General features: G+C 44.5%; 1 protein-coding gene across 1 annotated transcript in view; it reads right to left on the bottom strand.

The window, feature by feature from the left end:
• Window positions 1-15,914, bottom strand: part of LOC101742584 (S-adenosylmethionine decarboxylase proenzyme) — a 49,869-nt gene extending 33,955 nt beyond the window's left edge. Inside the window, exons 1-2 of the mRNA XM_021346500.3 lie at window positions 15,566-15,914; window positions 15,005-15,091 (exon numbers count right to left, since the gene is read on the bottom strand). Of these exons, the coding sequence (XP_021202175.1) occupies window positions 15,005-15,091; window positions 15,566-15,687 (209 nt within the window). The 5' untranslated portion in view covers window positions 15,688-15,914. The remainder of the gene's footprint in view (window positions 1-15,004; window positions 15,092-15,565) is intronic.
• Between the last annotated feature and the right edge of the window lie 789 nt (window positions 15,915-16,703).

The following is a 16,703-nucleotide window of genomic DNA, read 5'->3' as shown; positions in this document are numbered from 1 at the left end:
AACCCTCCACAGGTACCTCCCGAAGCAGCCATGCCCCGAGAGGACCTGCGTAAGGCGGAAGGAGAGCACGCCGTGTCGCCGATCCGACCATGTCTCCAGCACGGGCACCAGGGCCTCGAGAGTGCGCCGGCGGGTGGCTGAGGTTTGATGAAGTTCCTCCAGCAACCGCTCCCTCCATTTAGCGTACGCCAGATGACGCGCAGCACGCCTCCACCGACTGACAGCCGACAGGCCGGGTGTCCGTCCCCGACCCAGGGACTGTGCCCTGCGCCGGTATACCGTAGCCAATACCTCGGCCTCGAGATCCCAAGGAAGGGAACCAGCGAGGGCGCAGGCGACCTCTCGGGAGATCGTACGGTACCCCCTGATGACCCTCACCGCGAGCGCCCGCTGAGCTCGGAGCAGCAGCGCCGCATTGCGTGCGGAGAGTGTGGGCGACCACACGGGAGCGCCATACAAGGCCATACTGCGCACGACCCCCAGGTACAGGCGTCGGACACCGACGCTGCAACCACCAACGTTGGGCAGAAGACGGACTAACGCACCTGCCATGCCCAGTAGCCTCGGAATCAACTCACCAAAATGGTGGTCGAAGCGCCATCGACTGTCCAGCACGATGCCCAAATATTTGAGCTTCGGCTGGACAGCGATCGATACTCCACCGACTATGAGCGTCGCGCCCGGAGGGGGTCCTCTCCGAACCGGGTGAAAGCATACGGCCTCAGACTTGTGGAGGGCCACCTCAAGACCTAGTCTCCGAATGCGGCTAACGACGGTGGAGACCGCCGCCGTTGCAAGGATCGCTGCGGTCCTGTAGTCAGCTCCGCGAGCCGTCACCAACGTGTCGTCGGCATAGCACACCACGTCGACGCCACGCAGGCCAGCACCGCGGAGGACCCAGTCGAAACCGATGTCCCACAGGAGTGGTCCCAATACCGACCCCTGTGGGACCCCGCACGACACCGTTTTTCGTCCCCATCCTCTTCTCTCGGGAAAAATCACGCTCCGCCCTGAGAGGTAGTCCTCTATCAGGGTGCGGAGACTATTGGGGATGCGGTGAAACCGAAGTGATTCCACGATCGTGCTCCAGGGGATCGTGTTGAAGGCGTTGGAGATGTCAATCGACACAGCCAACAACACGCCCCCCTCGGAGCACGCACAATCGGAGAGATGGCGGACACGCAAGACCGCGTCCACGGTCGAGCGACCCCTCCGGAAACCGTATTGGTTAGGAGCCAAATCAGGCCCAACGTTTTCCAGGTGCTGGACAAGGCGATTAGCGATGACGCGCTCGAAGACTTACCGGCCTCGTCCAGCACGACGATTGGGCGGTACCCGTTCGGTTCGTCACGTGGCCGACCCTCCTTAGGAATAAGGACGAGCCGACCAGTCCTCCATGGCTCTGGGAACCTGCCCTCACGGAGGCACCGGCTGAACAGCCTTCGGAGGGCAGGCCCCAAACCATCGCCCGTCAAGGCGAGCGCCCACGCTCGGGACGAGATCCCATCGGGACCGGGAGCCGTGCGCTTCGCCCGCATCCTCTGCACAGCCGATTCAAACTCCGCCTGCGAAACGTCCGCAGGCTCCCCGCCATCAGCAACCCGCATCGTCGTCATCACAGGGGGGACGAAGGCCGTCCCGGTAAAATCCGGAAACAGACCCCCGACTACCCGCTGCAATGTCTCCGGCGGCAGGGTGCTGGTTGCGGGGGGGGCCCAAGGGCGGAGCACATTGCGCGCCAGCCTGTAGGGCCGCCCCCACGGATCACAGTCGAGCGAAGCTAGTAGGTCGTTCCAAGCAGCCTCCTTCGCCTCCCCGATAGCCACGCGCAGGGCTCTTATGGCCATCCTGTACACCTCGTACAGTCGGTCCTCCTCATCGGGGTCCCGGTGCGTTCTTCGACGTCGATACCGTTGGTATGCGCGACGACTGACGTCGCACAACCGGCGCTGGCTAGCGATCTCCTCAGTCCACCAGTGGACTCTGCGTTTAGGAGCGAGAGCTCTAATGCGAGGCATAGCGGCGTCGCACACCCGCGACATCGCCTCGCGCAGATGCTCCACCCCCTCGCACACGTCTGCTGGCTCACCAAGCGAGTCAAGACGCCATGCCTGGACTACAGCCGCCTCACACAACCTCTCGACGTTGAGGCGCTTCTGGGCCCAACGAGGACCCCCCGCGCCGCCACCGCAGAGCAAGGAAGAGCCCTGGATAGACTCCGCCGGAGGCACTGCGACACCGAAACGAATGTAGCGGTGGTCGGAGAGCGTCTCCTCGCCGACCATCACGGCCCAACCGCGTACGCGATTCGCCACGTCGGGCGTGGCAAATGTAACGTCAACCACGGACCCGCCCAAACGTCGCACGCACGTGAGTTCTGCGCCACGATTGAGGACGAGAAGACCGCTTCCGACCAGCCACTCCTCCACCGCCCTACCTCTGGGGCACGTCCTCGAGGATCCCCAAGCCAATGACTTGGCGTTGAGGTCCCCGAGAACGAGTATCCGTTGGGAGTGCGACCTCCCAACGACGCGGCTGAGCTCGCTGAGAAAAACCTCAAACTCGGCGAGCGTCCTGTTTGGGGAGAAGTACACTCCCAATATGAATACCTCGGCCCAGAGGACAGCAACAAAGCCGCAACCTCTCTCGACAACGTCGAACCTGGGCGGAGCACCTACACAACAACGTCGGATGATAGCCACTCGGCCCTCCAAATCGGCTGCCCAATCGGGGCTCGAAGGAACCCGATACGGCTCGGCGACCACCGCAAGATGGGTCAACCCCTCTGCCATGCTCTGGAACAAAAGGTCCTGAGCTCTGGCAGAGTGATTGAGATTCCCCTGCAGGAATCGAAGGACACCTGTCATAACAGGGCGTCATTCGATGTCTCCATAGCCGTACCGGGCTGCCTCCGCGCATTCTCAAGCGCAGCGGAAGCTCCTCTTCTAGGTCTCGGTCTCGGGGACTTGGCACAAGCCTTGCTCCCGGAGACGTGATCCGCCGGTCTGCCGGCAGAGGCACATACAGCACAGTGTGGCGCCAGAGAGCAGCCGGACGCTACGTGGCCGGTCTGGCCGCACCGGTAACAATCACGGCTGCGGTCGACCGACGACGGACATCGAGCGCTCACGTGCCCTAGCTCATGGCATCGGAAGCACTGTAGCTTCTTAGCCTCTAGCAGATGAGCGCGGAGCACGCTCCAACCGACCCTCAATTTCGGTACGGCGAGGATCTTCGTCGCGGCAGCGACGGGCAACCGAACCAACACCTGACCCATCCCACTTGGGCCAGACTTGATCTCTCCGATCTTCACCGCTTCAAGAGTGCATTCGCCAATCCGGGCGAGCTCAGCGGCTACTTCCTCCGGCGTCAAGGAGTCATCCAGCCCGCTGATGCGGATGGCTGCAGTCGTCACTGGCCGGGTCACGATGACCCCCTCCGCGGACAGAACCTCACGAAGCTTTTGGGCCAGGAGATCAGCCTTGGCGCTCTGATCAGCACCTTCCACTACCAACACCTTGGCCCCAGTCACTGCAGACCGGATGCGCTGGATGGGGATTCCGAGTGCCCCGGGGTCCACCTTGGCTCTCGCTTCGGCGAGTACGCTGCGGTATGTGAGTCCTCTTTCTACAGCCTCCGGCTGCAGCTTGAGCACAACAGCTTCAGAGCGCGGAGGACGCAGCTTCTTCTCTTTCCTCTTTGCAGAGGACGGGTTTTTCTTTCCCGCTTCAGCGGGTGCTACCACTGGAACCGTCCTCACTGCTCCCTCCCTCGGCCGAGTGCCCCTACGGGTGACCGTTGACCAGCTCTCGATCAAAGAAGCTGGAGCCGGGAGGAGGGTGGGCGTTCCAGGTGGAGCCACTTGCGCAGTGGCTTTTCTTCTGGGGCCTCGTATCCTCTTTTTCGCCGATGTTGTAGGTGGCACTGGTTTCAATAATGGTGCCGAATTCAGTGTAGCGTCTACGACCATAGGAGGGTCCGGTGATTTTTCGCGGCTCTTCCGCCTGTCCGCCGCTAGCGGTGGTCGCATTCGCGGCTCCGGTAGAAGCCGTCCCTCTAGCCCCGCAAAGCGAGCGTCGAGCATCGTGCCGACAGCTCGCATAATGCGCTGGAGGCGCAACTCCTCCTCTTCTTCTTCGGTGTTTGGGGCCGGGGCTGCGGCTGGTGCATTTCCTAGCACCTGCGAGACCGTAGCCAGCTCCCTCCTAATTTCATCAAGCTCCTTGCGAAGCTGTAGGATCTCCTGCTCCTGCTTGGCGTTGATCGCACGCAGTCTTTCAGCCTCTTCAGTTGCGGTGCGGCCCACAAGGTCCTCCGTGGCCTCCTTGACGGTGGCCGCCAACTCCTTCAATGCACGCACATACGTGCCCTTCGGGCTACTAGATTTGGCGGCCACCGTCAGAGCCACCTCAGCACTCTGATGGAGCCTACGCTCGGCATCAGGCTTAGGGACAGATCCCTCAGCCGCTCTCTTCTTCTGGCGCGTGGTGCGCGCGCTCTCTGTGAACTCCCTCTCCTCTCTTTGGGCCCTAAGGCACGCCTTCCTGGCAGCAGCCATGCCAACGCACTGCCTCGTGGTCGGAGGGCGTCCCCTTCCACGCTTTGATGGCGTCACGGCTCTGGGCTTCGCAACTGACGGGCCCTCCGAACCGGAGCTGCTGCTCAACCCGTCTGAGCTTATATTAAGGACCCTTTTCCGCTGTCGTCGTGTCGGCGACGAGCGGGTCGACGATTGGGCCGAACCGACTGTGGCCATGTCATCGTCTGACACGACATTGGCTCTTAAGGAGCTTACTTCAAGGTCCTTCTCGGACATCTTCGTCTGAACTCCGTCCTTCCCGGACCTGACGTCTAGGCAGTTTTTGCCCCCCCCAGAGTACGTGGGGCAGCGTGCGTCCGACGAGTCGGCCGCACGGAGGGATTCTCCCCCCGCGGAGCGGGAGGTACCCTCCTGGGGTAGTATCTTTTTAAAACTAGCCATTACATTTATTTCTTTTTTATATATTTTTTAACCCAGGGTTCGGTTCCCTGGGACACCCTAGCGACTGGTCGCCCACCAGCCATTCATTCTCTCGCCGGGTCTCAGAGCTTAGAATTGGGTATAAAAGGAAAGAAGATAAAAATAAAACCAAATAAAATCAAAATAAAACCACAGGAGAAGAAGAATAGAAAAGCGTGTAAAATAAAACAATGAACGGAAGGAAACAAAAGAAGAGAAAGAGACAGATTGAAACTTAAATTAAATTAATAAATAAATAAAAATAACCAAAGGACAGTGTGAACAAAACAATAAAACAACAAGGAAAAGAGGGAAAAAGTGGAGGCCCTCGCATCTCCAGGAGAACCACCCTTCAGCAAGTGAAGGGGGAGGAGAGCGTGTAACCCCCGATGCTGGTTTTGGTCCGCGTCGCTCAATCTCTCCCGCCGTAACACAACGAGAGAGAAGGAGCGATGCCCCTGTGACTATTGCCCAGAGGCCCGTGATCCGCCACCTACGGACGCGCCCGGTCGAAGTCCAGCAACTCCCCCGCAGACGAGACCCACAGCACGCAGAGTGCGCGCTGCAAGCTCGTCCACGACCGGGGTAAAAAAAAAAAAAAAATTACCTAAAATATTCTTTACATGGGGTGCCCTGCGAAAACTATTGATGATAGAATAAAATAATGTACTACGACTTTGTAGAACACATTATTATTTACAAAAAGTGTCGCGACAGCATATGTCTAACCATTATAGTTATATCACATTATGTATAAAACAACGACAAACATCGTTGAAATTTTTGTTAAATACCCGAGCGGAGCCGGAGCGAGCCGCTAGTCTATACTAATATTATAAAGAGGAAAGATTTGTTTGTTTGTTTGTATTAAATAGGCTCCGAAAGTACTGAACCGATTTGAAAAATTCTTGCACTGTTTGGAAGCTACACTATTCCCGAGTGACATAGGCTATAATCTTTTTTTTTTTTTGAAAAAAAATTAGGGATTCTTACTCCAATAATGTAACCCAAGGTGTAAAAAAATTACCTAAAATATTCTTTACATCGCGTGCCCTGCAAAAACTATTGATGATAGAATAAAATAATGCTCTACGACTTTGTAGAACACATTATTATTTACAAAAAATGTCCGAATAGCATAATATGTCTAACTATTATAGTTATGCCGCAATAAGTGTTCTTTTATTTAAAAAAATAAAACAACGTCGAATATCGTTGAAATTTTTGTTAAAGATGCGAGCGGAGCCGGAGCGGACCGCTAGTTAAATATAAAATGAGTGATTAAAATCGAATCGAGTTGTTGACAACCTGCCTTTTGGACGTCTTTATGTTATAAAATACGTAATCTCTGTATGTTTTCTTCTTAGCTTCTTAAAAAATGGCTAACCGCCAACAGATCTACGTCACGTAAACGTAAAAATCGTGCGTTCATTTTGCACGTACACGCTGTGGCGCGTAATAAAAACAAGATATGTATCACGTAATATGTGTTCATAAATATAGATGCGCATGTGTGATGTATTTTGTAATGTTGATGTAAACATAGACATGACCTAGGTTATTATCGGACCTTATAAAACACATCCAATATAATGTATGTTTGTGTAGAATCTACGTCACTTAGCGCATATTAGTAGCAGTATAGTTACAATGGCTGCCCCACCCTGCAAACCGAAACGCATTACTGCTTCACGGCAGAAATAGGCGGAGTGATGGTACCTACCCGTGCGGACTCACAAGAGTTCCTACCACCAGTAATTACGCAAATAATAATTTTGCGGGTTTGATTTTTATTATACGATGTCATTATTCCTTCATTTGTGAAGTACGTATTTCATTAGAAACATTGGTACCCGCCTGCGGGATTCGAACACCTGTGTATCGCTACATACGAATGCACCGGACGTCTTATCCTTTAGGCCACGACGACTTCTAAGCTCGTGCACTAGTCTAGCACTGGTCGTGCTAGGGACTAGTGTTAGGAAATCTCTCAGGTTGAGCCCGTGAGCTCACCTAGGCTACCAGTGATAAGGTAGGGAAAAAATATGAACAAACCATCCTATCCCGATACTTTTTTGACTGAATGTACATCAAAACTAGATAGAAGAAAAAAAAATTTTTCTTTACAAATAATAACGTTTACTTCAAGAAGTAAATCATACATTAATTCTAGATTATCTTTATTTAAGAATAATTATTAAAAAAATACTATTGCAAAAGGTTATCAGGAGTATCATGAAGAGCGTGTCGATTCGTATAGTAACAAAACTCAGTTTAATTTGGCGTAATTTACTACAAGCGATAGCAAAACTGATAAATCCAAGGTCCTGACCTATGGAGTTCGTGTAGCGGGAGCACTACATCGCGTGAATAATACGTCACAGAAAACGTGACATCATAATGGCGCGCTATAGTCCGGCCGCGGTAAGAATGCGTTCTTGACAGATCAAACGGACGACGTAGCTTTGAGATGACGTTAAGTTTACGATGAAAAATCCATTATCGGTGCTTTTAGGCACCACAAGTACCGGTCACTGTCCTCGTCGAACCCGTCGCTTGCGACGAAGGGCTCGACGAACGAATTAACCCACAGACACAGCCCACTGAGTTTCTCGCCGGATCTTCTCAGTGGGTCGCGTTTCCGATCCGGTGGTAGATTCTGCGAAGCACTGCTCTTGCTGGGGTCAGTGTTAGCAACACTCCGCTTTGAGCCCCGTGAGCTCACCTACACACGTTAGGGTGAAGCTGAAATAGCCTCTCAAGGCTATCAGCATAGGTAGGGAAAAAAAAATTGAAATAAAAATGTTGTCTACGAATGAATGATTATCGTTGAGCAATAAATATTTTTGTCATCTTTGTATATTTAAATGGATCGATCGCATTTCCTCTCGGCGACACGACAATAATCTTGCAAATTGGTCTAATTACATTTAGTTAACCTACGGCTATGCACTCTTTTTGTTTCGTTTAACATTCAATAATAAATATAGTGTTAAATATCAAACACTATTCTATAAAACACAACGGCATGATTTGTTTTCTTCCAGTCTCTATATAAAATATAAGATTTTATTATTTTTTTTCGTTACTATTAGATGGCAAGGCAAAAAGGCAAAGTACCTCCTATATTTGTAATTGTTTAGTAAATTCATATTGTTCAAAATATTATATACGATAATTTTAATAAATATTTTTGAATACTCATTGTGCTCACTGCTTCACTTGCGTATAACTTGCTATAGTTCAAATGTTCAACAAGTAATCATATTTGTTTAAATATAAATGAGTTCTCATTCTTCTTACCTTGACAAAATATAAGCTAACATAATTATCTGAATAAATTGGGTCAGATTCCAGATTTATTGAAACTTAACAAATTATTGAGGTCGACGATAAGATACTTTAAGAATATTTAGACTACGACACCGAATTAAATAAAGGTTATTAAATATTGATTAAAATATATACTGCGTATCTTTTATATAAATACAGAAACCCGTTTTTTTACTGTCTTTGTAGGCAGATGACTATAGTTACCTTCGATCATGGACGTCAGCAATGCCAGGGACAGAGCCAACCCGCTGACTACCATAACGAACATTTGAAAAGAGATAAAATAATTTTTAGTTGACACAAACCTACCTTTTAGTCATCGTGGCCTAAAGGATAAGACGTCCGGTGCATTCGTATCTAGCGATGCACCGGTGTTCGAATCCCGCAGGCAGGTACCAATTTTTCTAATGAAATATGTACTTAGTAAATGCTGGCATAGCCTCTCAAGGCTAGGCTACGAGCTTTTATGTAGGAAAAAAGAGATTAACTTCGACGGTGAAGGAATAATAACATCGTGTAATAAAAATCAAACCCGCAAAATTACAGTTTGCTTAATTACTGCTGGTAGGACCTCTTGTGAGTACTGGTGGTATGACATCTTGCGAGTACTGATGGTAGGACCTCTTGTGAGTACTAGTGGCAGGACCTCTTGTGGGTACTAGTGGTAGGACGTCTTGTGGGTACTGGTGGTAGGACCTCTTGTGAGTACTGGTGGTAGGACCTCTTGTGAGTACTGGTGGTAGGACCTCTTGTGAGTACTGGTGGTAGGACCTCTTGTGAGTACTGGTGATAGGACCTCTTGTGAGTACTTGTGGTAGGACCTCTTGTGAGTACTTGTGGTAGGACCTCTTGTGAGTACTGGTGGTATGACCTCTTGTGAGTCCGCACGGGTAGGTACCACCACCCTAACTATTTCTGCCATGAAGCAATAATTCGTTTCGATTTGAAGGGTGGGGCAGCCGTTGTAACTATACTTGAGACCTTAGAACTCATATCTCAAGGTGGGTGGCAGTAATTACGTCGTAGATGTCTATAGGCTCCAGTAACCACTTAACACTCGTCTACCCATTTAAGCAATAAAAAAATAAAAAAACTGTGTGTGGCCGAGAGAAATATATTTCGCCTTTTGTTGGTTATCATGTTGCATGTTATTAGTTACCTACGAAAAGATCAATTTACCAGAGAGCCTAATAGTATTTCCTTAAGTTTTCAAGGTTCTTACATTTAAATGAAGGTAATTTAATATATTCTACAAACACTTAAAAGGCGTTTCGAATGTATGTGTGCTTCTCTGGTCATCGTTCTCGTCAAACCCGTCGCTTGCGACGAAGGGCTCAGCGAGTAAATTAACCCACAGAGACAGCCCACAGAGTTTCTGGCCCGATCTTCTCAGTGGGTCGCGCTTCCGATCCGGTGGTAGATTCAGCGAAGCACTGCTCTTGCTAGGGTTCGTGTTAGCAACGTCGTCAGGTTTGAGCCCCGTGAGCTCACCAATTAGTTAAGGTTACGCTGATATTGTCTCACTAGACCATCAGCTTAGGTAGAAAAAAAAGTGTGTTTCGTATTACCTATTAATGACTAGATGATGACCGGTTTTTTTTTGATAACGCCATCTTGTTGTGTCTTTAAAGCGGTTAGTTGCCTCAATTAAGAAAAATAGTATTATTATTCGCCAATAGATGTCGGGAAGAGTTGATTATTGAAAACAAGAATAAAACAACATTTTCTGAAAATAAATCGTAGCTAGATCGATTTATCGCCCCCGAAACCCCTGTATACTAAATTTTATGAAAATCGTTGGAGCCGTTTCCGATATTCAGATTATATAAAATAGGTATATATTAATATACAAGAATTCCTCGTTTAAAGGTATCTATATATTAATACGTGAAGCAAAAACTTTGTATCCCTTTTTACGAAAATTGCGCGGAAAATTTCATACTCCTCCGTATGAAATTTTCCACACTTATAGAGAATATAGAGAAGAAGTGCATAATGCTAATATTTTTTTAAATAATGCATAAAAGATACATTAAATCAATAAAGAAAACATTACACACACTACAGACGATGTATTTGACGCACACACGCATAGATACTATTTATTGTCAAACTTTTGTTCTTGACGTCTGTTGTCAAATTGAGAATAGAATATGGTTCGTCTTTGTTAATATTTTATATAGTGTTGTCTTGGCGAAATTTGTGATTACAGAAGTTTAAAATACAATCATAATAGTGTACAAACTTACAATTCCAATTAATTATAGTCGAATTTCGACTACTGCGGGACCTCTAGTAAGATTTAATTTTCGTTCTCCATATTCGATGAATATCGACAATATATTTGCCATACAACGTAATTGTATACGTTAACAAACATATTTGCAAAAGTAAAGTATGTAATCCACAGTTCACGCGAACACGTCACATACTTTGAAGTAAACTATCGAGCCATAAATCATTCCGTATCACGGCGGGGTGCATGCCGCTAGCAACAGCAAAGAGTAGTCAGTGCGAAAATTAAACGCTGCAATTCCATCGTTAAACAAATTGTATTTAAAAAGTAATTTTCAATAAGACTTTTTGATTGAGTAATTCAATATTTAGAATAGAATCTCAATAGGAAATAGGGGACATCTAAAGACCGAACATAAAGACCAGACAAAAACTAATATATACCTACTCTGAAAAAAGTGCGTGACAGCGACAGAGAAGGTCCGTGTCTCCGAATAGTTTAAAAATTAAAGAGAGTCACGCGTACACGAGTCGCCTTAAATAAAAAAGCCAATTCTTCGAAACCTCATGATTTCTTGAAGACGCCTGTCTATGTATGCGTGAATTTTATTCACTTTTTTTCCTACCTATGCTAGGAGCCTCGAAGAGTTATATTAAGTTCACGTAACGTGCAGGCGAGCTCACGGGGCTCAGTCTGGCCAATATGCTAACAAAGCCCTAGCAAACGCAGTGCTTCGCTGAATCTACTACCGCATCAGAATCGCGACCCACTGAGAAGAACCGGCGAGAAACTCGGTTGGCTATTCCCTTAATTACTTTATACAGATGTGCCTGAATAAAATTAACAAGGTTACCACACTTTTGCCACTTGCCTACACGGAATTTTAAATGAACCTATTCACAAAAAAGAACTTGTTACAATTTTTTTAATGGATTTTTGGAAGACCATAAGCAACATAAGTGAGTAGCACTATAACCACACTTTCTTATTCATTAGATACCACGTCCACCAAGAGCATCTCGAATCATTTGACAAAGGTTTATCCATAACATTGTCTTCAATCGTGCCCACCGCGCGATGTATCGCGAACAAAACGGAAAAGTTGTGGAGGAAAAGAAGTACGCCCGATATGCGAACTGTGAAAATTGTAACAATTACAAAAACCGTTAGATGAAGGACGATTGGGCCAACCAGATTAGTGTAAATAGCGGATGTAAAGTAATCTTAAGACCTTAATAGGTCTAAGAGCAATTATCTCAGTGGTTCTTTCTACTGAGAACCTCGTGCTTTTGTCATTTACATATACATTTGCGAGATAAAGTAAACAGAGTTCATAAAATAATTATGGCTTCTACAAACACACACCGAACTCAATGAAGCAATTTTGACAATCGAACCTCTAATCAGAACCCATAAATGTTTTATATTTATACAGTGTGTGATATGGCCTAAAGTAGTTTAAATATTTTCCCCCTAATTTATTTTGAAGCTAGTAGTTCGGAGTCAAGCAATTATTTTACTGCCTTGTCGATAAAGCTTTGAGATGTGTGATCGCAATGAAAATATTAACAAATAGGAGGCTGTAATTAATTTGCATTTGCAAGTAAATTTGCATGTCTTAGGATCGAAACTATTTAAGCTATGCATTACTGCCAAAAATGATTTTGTTTAAAGTTTAAAGTGCACCCACTTGTTTTTCGATTTACGTGTAACGCAATTATTCACCGTTTTGAAATAACGTAGAAAATGTATATAGATATTACGTTCGGGGCCCTTATACAAGGTATTTTACGTAAGGTAAGGACGGCATTTTTTAAAGGTTCCTTAGAACGGCGAAGTCCGACCCTGGATAATCATTATCCTGCCCTTCTCCCAGTTACCTGGGGTCGGCGCAACATGTTTTCTCCTTCCATACTCTTCTATCATATACCATTTCTTCGCTCACTCTCCTCTTACCCATATCGTCTTTCACGCAATCCATCCATTTCTTCTCAGGTCTACCTCTTCTTCTATATCCTACCACATTCATTGTTAACACCTGGATAAAAAGACTGTAAATTCATGCTGTTCACAGTCATCAGTTCAATTTTATGATCTTAAGTTAACACTGTCGAACGGATAGTTCAAATTAATAATACAGGAATAAGTATGGAGCCTGTGTTTGTTCTTTTATTAAAAAAAAAAACGATTTAATTTAGTTGTCATTGCTGTCAAAGAATTATTTACATCTCAATAGGCAAAGACAAATAGACCTTTTACTCGTCTGTATTTTTGAAGTGAAAACTTCTTTAGAATCGTTGTGATTTCAAACTGGATGCAACGGAAAAAACGACAGGTAAGAGACACAAATACAAAAATGTGTAGGATGAAGCCAGCAAAGAATGAGACAGAAATATACATACTATTTAATACAGCGCCATCTGTGAGATTTTTTAATACTAACGTGTGTATGAAAGCTCTTGTAGTGAATTTTAATTTAGGATTATACGTGAAATTAAAATATCAATTCACAGAGGGCGCTACCTTACAATTATTTACTAATGACAAAATTTTACATATACTTAAGACGTTTAGGATAATTGTATTTCAATTTTGGAAGGTTTCACTTCTACCACGTGTGAATTGCACACACGTTTTTTTTTTTCAATCGATTTTCTTTCTTTTTGTTTCTTCTATAACGACGAGATTTAGATTTATTATTATAATCTATAAATAAAATGGAATCGATCGGTTTTTTTCCTACCTTAATAAGAAAAATTTAAAGTAACAAAACCAAAGAGAACATGTCGCTATTAGTACATAAAATAAATCTAAATCTTGAAGCATCAGTGATTATGGTCGAATTTCGAACACAGCACGGACACTAATATTAATTATTCAATCACCACGAATGACTTTTTAAGTATTCGTAACCTTGAAATATTAACAATGATTAATCAAGATTATTTTCAGCTTTCGTTATGGTTGGATACGAATTATTTATACGTACAATGAGTTGACTGCTTAGGACAACAGTAGCTGGTGGTAGGGTATATCAAGGGCTGGGTATGTGTAAGAATCCCTATTTCTGCCGCAGAGCAAACACCTTGAGATATAAGTTCTAAGGTTTCAGTATAGTTACGTCTGTCCCACCCTTCAAACCGAAACGCATTACTGCTTCACGGCAGAAATAGGCGGGGCAGTGGTCCTTACCCGTGCGGATTCACAATAGGTCCTACCACCAGTAATTACGCAATTATAATTTAGCGGGTTTGATTTTTATTACACGACCACGACGATCGTTATTCCTTCACCGTGAAAGTCAAAGTCAGTCGTGAACATTTGTCATCGCTAGATACGAACGTACCGGACGTCTTATCCTTAAGGCCACGACGGCTTCAACGAAATCATTATACAAGTGACACTTCAACGTCATATTTTAATTTAGGCAGCATCCACATTTCGATATACCCGAGCTCCAGTATCCTTAATAGTAATCTCGATTGCTCATAAAAAGAAGAAAAAAATAATTTAAAAAATCTGTCTTCGGATTAATTTCCTGATAGCTTTATCTTTATAATCATAATTGATGTGTTTGAATACAGTTCGTATCCGTTTATCGCGATAATACCCGACCGTGACCTGTCGATCGGGCAGAACGCAAACTTTACGTAACGATTGTTGTAACGGTCAGCTGACGTTATAGAGTTGAATGATTTTGAAAATAAGTAAACAACTTATTATTCGATTATTAGATGGTACTTCCTCCCGCCCCGGTTCAGCTTCAGCAGAAATTTCAAAAATTTTTAACAGAAATCTCCAAACGCTTGAAGGAGGTTACACGTGATGCTAAGGCTGGCTGGTACTTTGCACAGAGAGGGAGTCTGGCTGTCCAACGAGGCAACGTAGCCAGTATCTTGGGAACTGTGCCTCCTTCAAGCGCATTGGAAGATCTGTTCTACTGGGTGAGTTGATTTATGTTAAATTATTTTGATATGACTTTTTATTCGATTAACTTAGAAAGTGTTATTAAGTAATTTTACAATGGTTTTCCATTTTAAGCTTCCGACGCTGATAACGTCAGAACAAGAAGCAAAGGGATAATACGAATCAGGTTGATGAATTTCGTTTTATCTGTGGCATGCGACACAGACCTGGAATCTAAAGTTTAGAAATATTCTGGGCGTGCCTTCAATAGTTGGTCAATTGTTTTTGGTTTTTTTTTTATCGGAATTGTATTGGAATTTGAGATTTTATTTTGATCTTGCAGTTCAGGCTGTTTTCCGTTTTTTTAAATACCTAATGGAAGTAGGTGATTGAAAAATTGAGCATTTTTTCATTGCTTACGAACGTAACTTCAAGTTTTCGATGTTTTGTACGTTCATTTGTCTTTTACAGGTACAAAGGTAATCGTTGTTGTTTTTTTTTTGTAAGTTTATTTTTTAATATGCACTTACCTAAGTACGTAAGCGTCGACTTGCTCACTCTGCGTAAAAGAGATGATCTCGCAACGAACTATCTTCAACACATTCTCCCATTGTTGGCTGAAAAAATTAAAAACATCAAAATTACTCTGCCCGCATTAAAAAATAACATGCATTCCTACTTATTGATTAATAAAACGAAAATTTATTTCCTAAAGCATTCGATCTGAGCAGCCTTTTTGAAAATGGCGCGGATTTTTGAGGGCTGGTCTTGAATATGGTCTCAGACCAACCATTACTCGCCGACGATGCCCGCCATCGACCACAGATGAAAATAGTTAAAACAGCTGACTCTAGGTCCAGAATATTCCATCACTTCTTACCACATTATACTGATAAGGATTTTGTAATAGTTTGTGCATTTAGTTGACATGGAATTTTTACAGGATAAACAATATCGCGAATATATCATGATTTTCATTCATGTCGGTTTATTTTTATTGTGTTGAGTTAAATTGCCGGTAACCTAAAAGGTGCGTACTGAGACGAGAATGTATTTTAAACATTATTGACTATTAAATTAGGATTACTTACCGAGTAATTTTCCTCAGATCCGCATTTTTGGCCGGCGTAAACCATATTTCGATCAATTTTTCTACCCCTTCGAAAAATTGATCATTACTTTCACTATTTGATATTATCTCCGTTTCAGCCATTGCGACGTTAATATTTTGATTTTTTATGTTACCCTTTTATTAATATTTTTTCCACTTGTAGCTCGAACGACAACCTCCACGCAGAGAAGTCGGAAGTTAACTGAATGAAATAATTATTGGCAAAATTCGGACGAAAAGAGTAATGTAGGTAGCTATCACCATCCCTTTCCAGCAGAGCGAGCGAGCCGGCGCACGTTACGTTCGGAAACACTGACTGAGAAACGATACAACTACATTTGTCTATTTATTTAAATTTTGAACATGAATTGGTGTATTGCCAATTAAAGATTTAATTTAATTTAATTAACCATACATTATATTAGTTTGTCGCTTATGAATTTTTAAGGGGACATGATTTTTTTCTCTATCAATAAAGAATATATAGAAAGTCAGATTTTTTAAATATCGTGAATTAAACTAAGTTTTTCAAGATTAAAAGTAAAAACTGTGGGAAACTGAACATTTCAAGTCAGGTAGAGCTACTGCAATCGCCACCAGCGTTGCCAAATGTACGGCAATTGCCGTTTCGTACGGCAATCACGCTTCTAAAAGACAAATTGTACTGCATACGGCAGAGTAGTCATTGCCGTATTCTAAAATACGGCAACAAGAGCTTTTTTTTTTTGTTCTTTTATAGTGCCATACACCTATTAGTTTAAGTCGGCTAACAAGAGCATAAAGTTAAAAAACAATTAATGTATCCAAAGAGATTACAGGACGTGGCTACTTTTTGCGTAAACATGAACACATCCAACTCTTATAATAGACAATGTTTCATGTTTGGTACGAGGAATTCCCTATAATCTACAACGCCTGCTCTTTAAGTCCTCTCCTCAAGTCGCCTCGCCGCCTCGCTCTTGTTTCATTGTTTGTACTAGCAAGTGTAGCTTAATTTTAACTGCATGCATAAAAATTGCAGTGTAGCGATACGTGAGATAGTGTATAAAAAAGATTCTTTAATGCAGTAAACCTAATCAAAACAAAACAAAGAAACCGCCTCTTAACATATGCCATAA

Source organism: Bombyx mori, chromosome 3, assembly GCF_030269925.1.
Source record: "Bombyx mori chromosome 3, ASM3026992v2".
Taxonomy (NCBI): domain Eukaryota; kingdom Metazoa; phylum Arthropoda; class Insecta; order Lepidoptera; family Bombycidae; genus Bombyx; species Bombyx mori.
The sequence above is the reverse complement of the archived record's forward strand: the minus strand, read 5'-3'. Positions and strand labels throughout refer to the sequence as shown.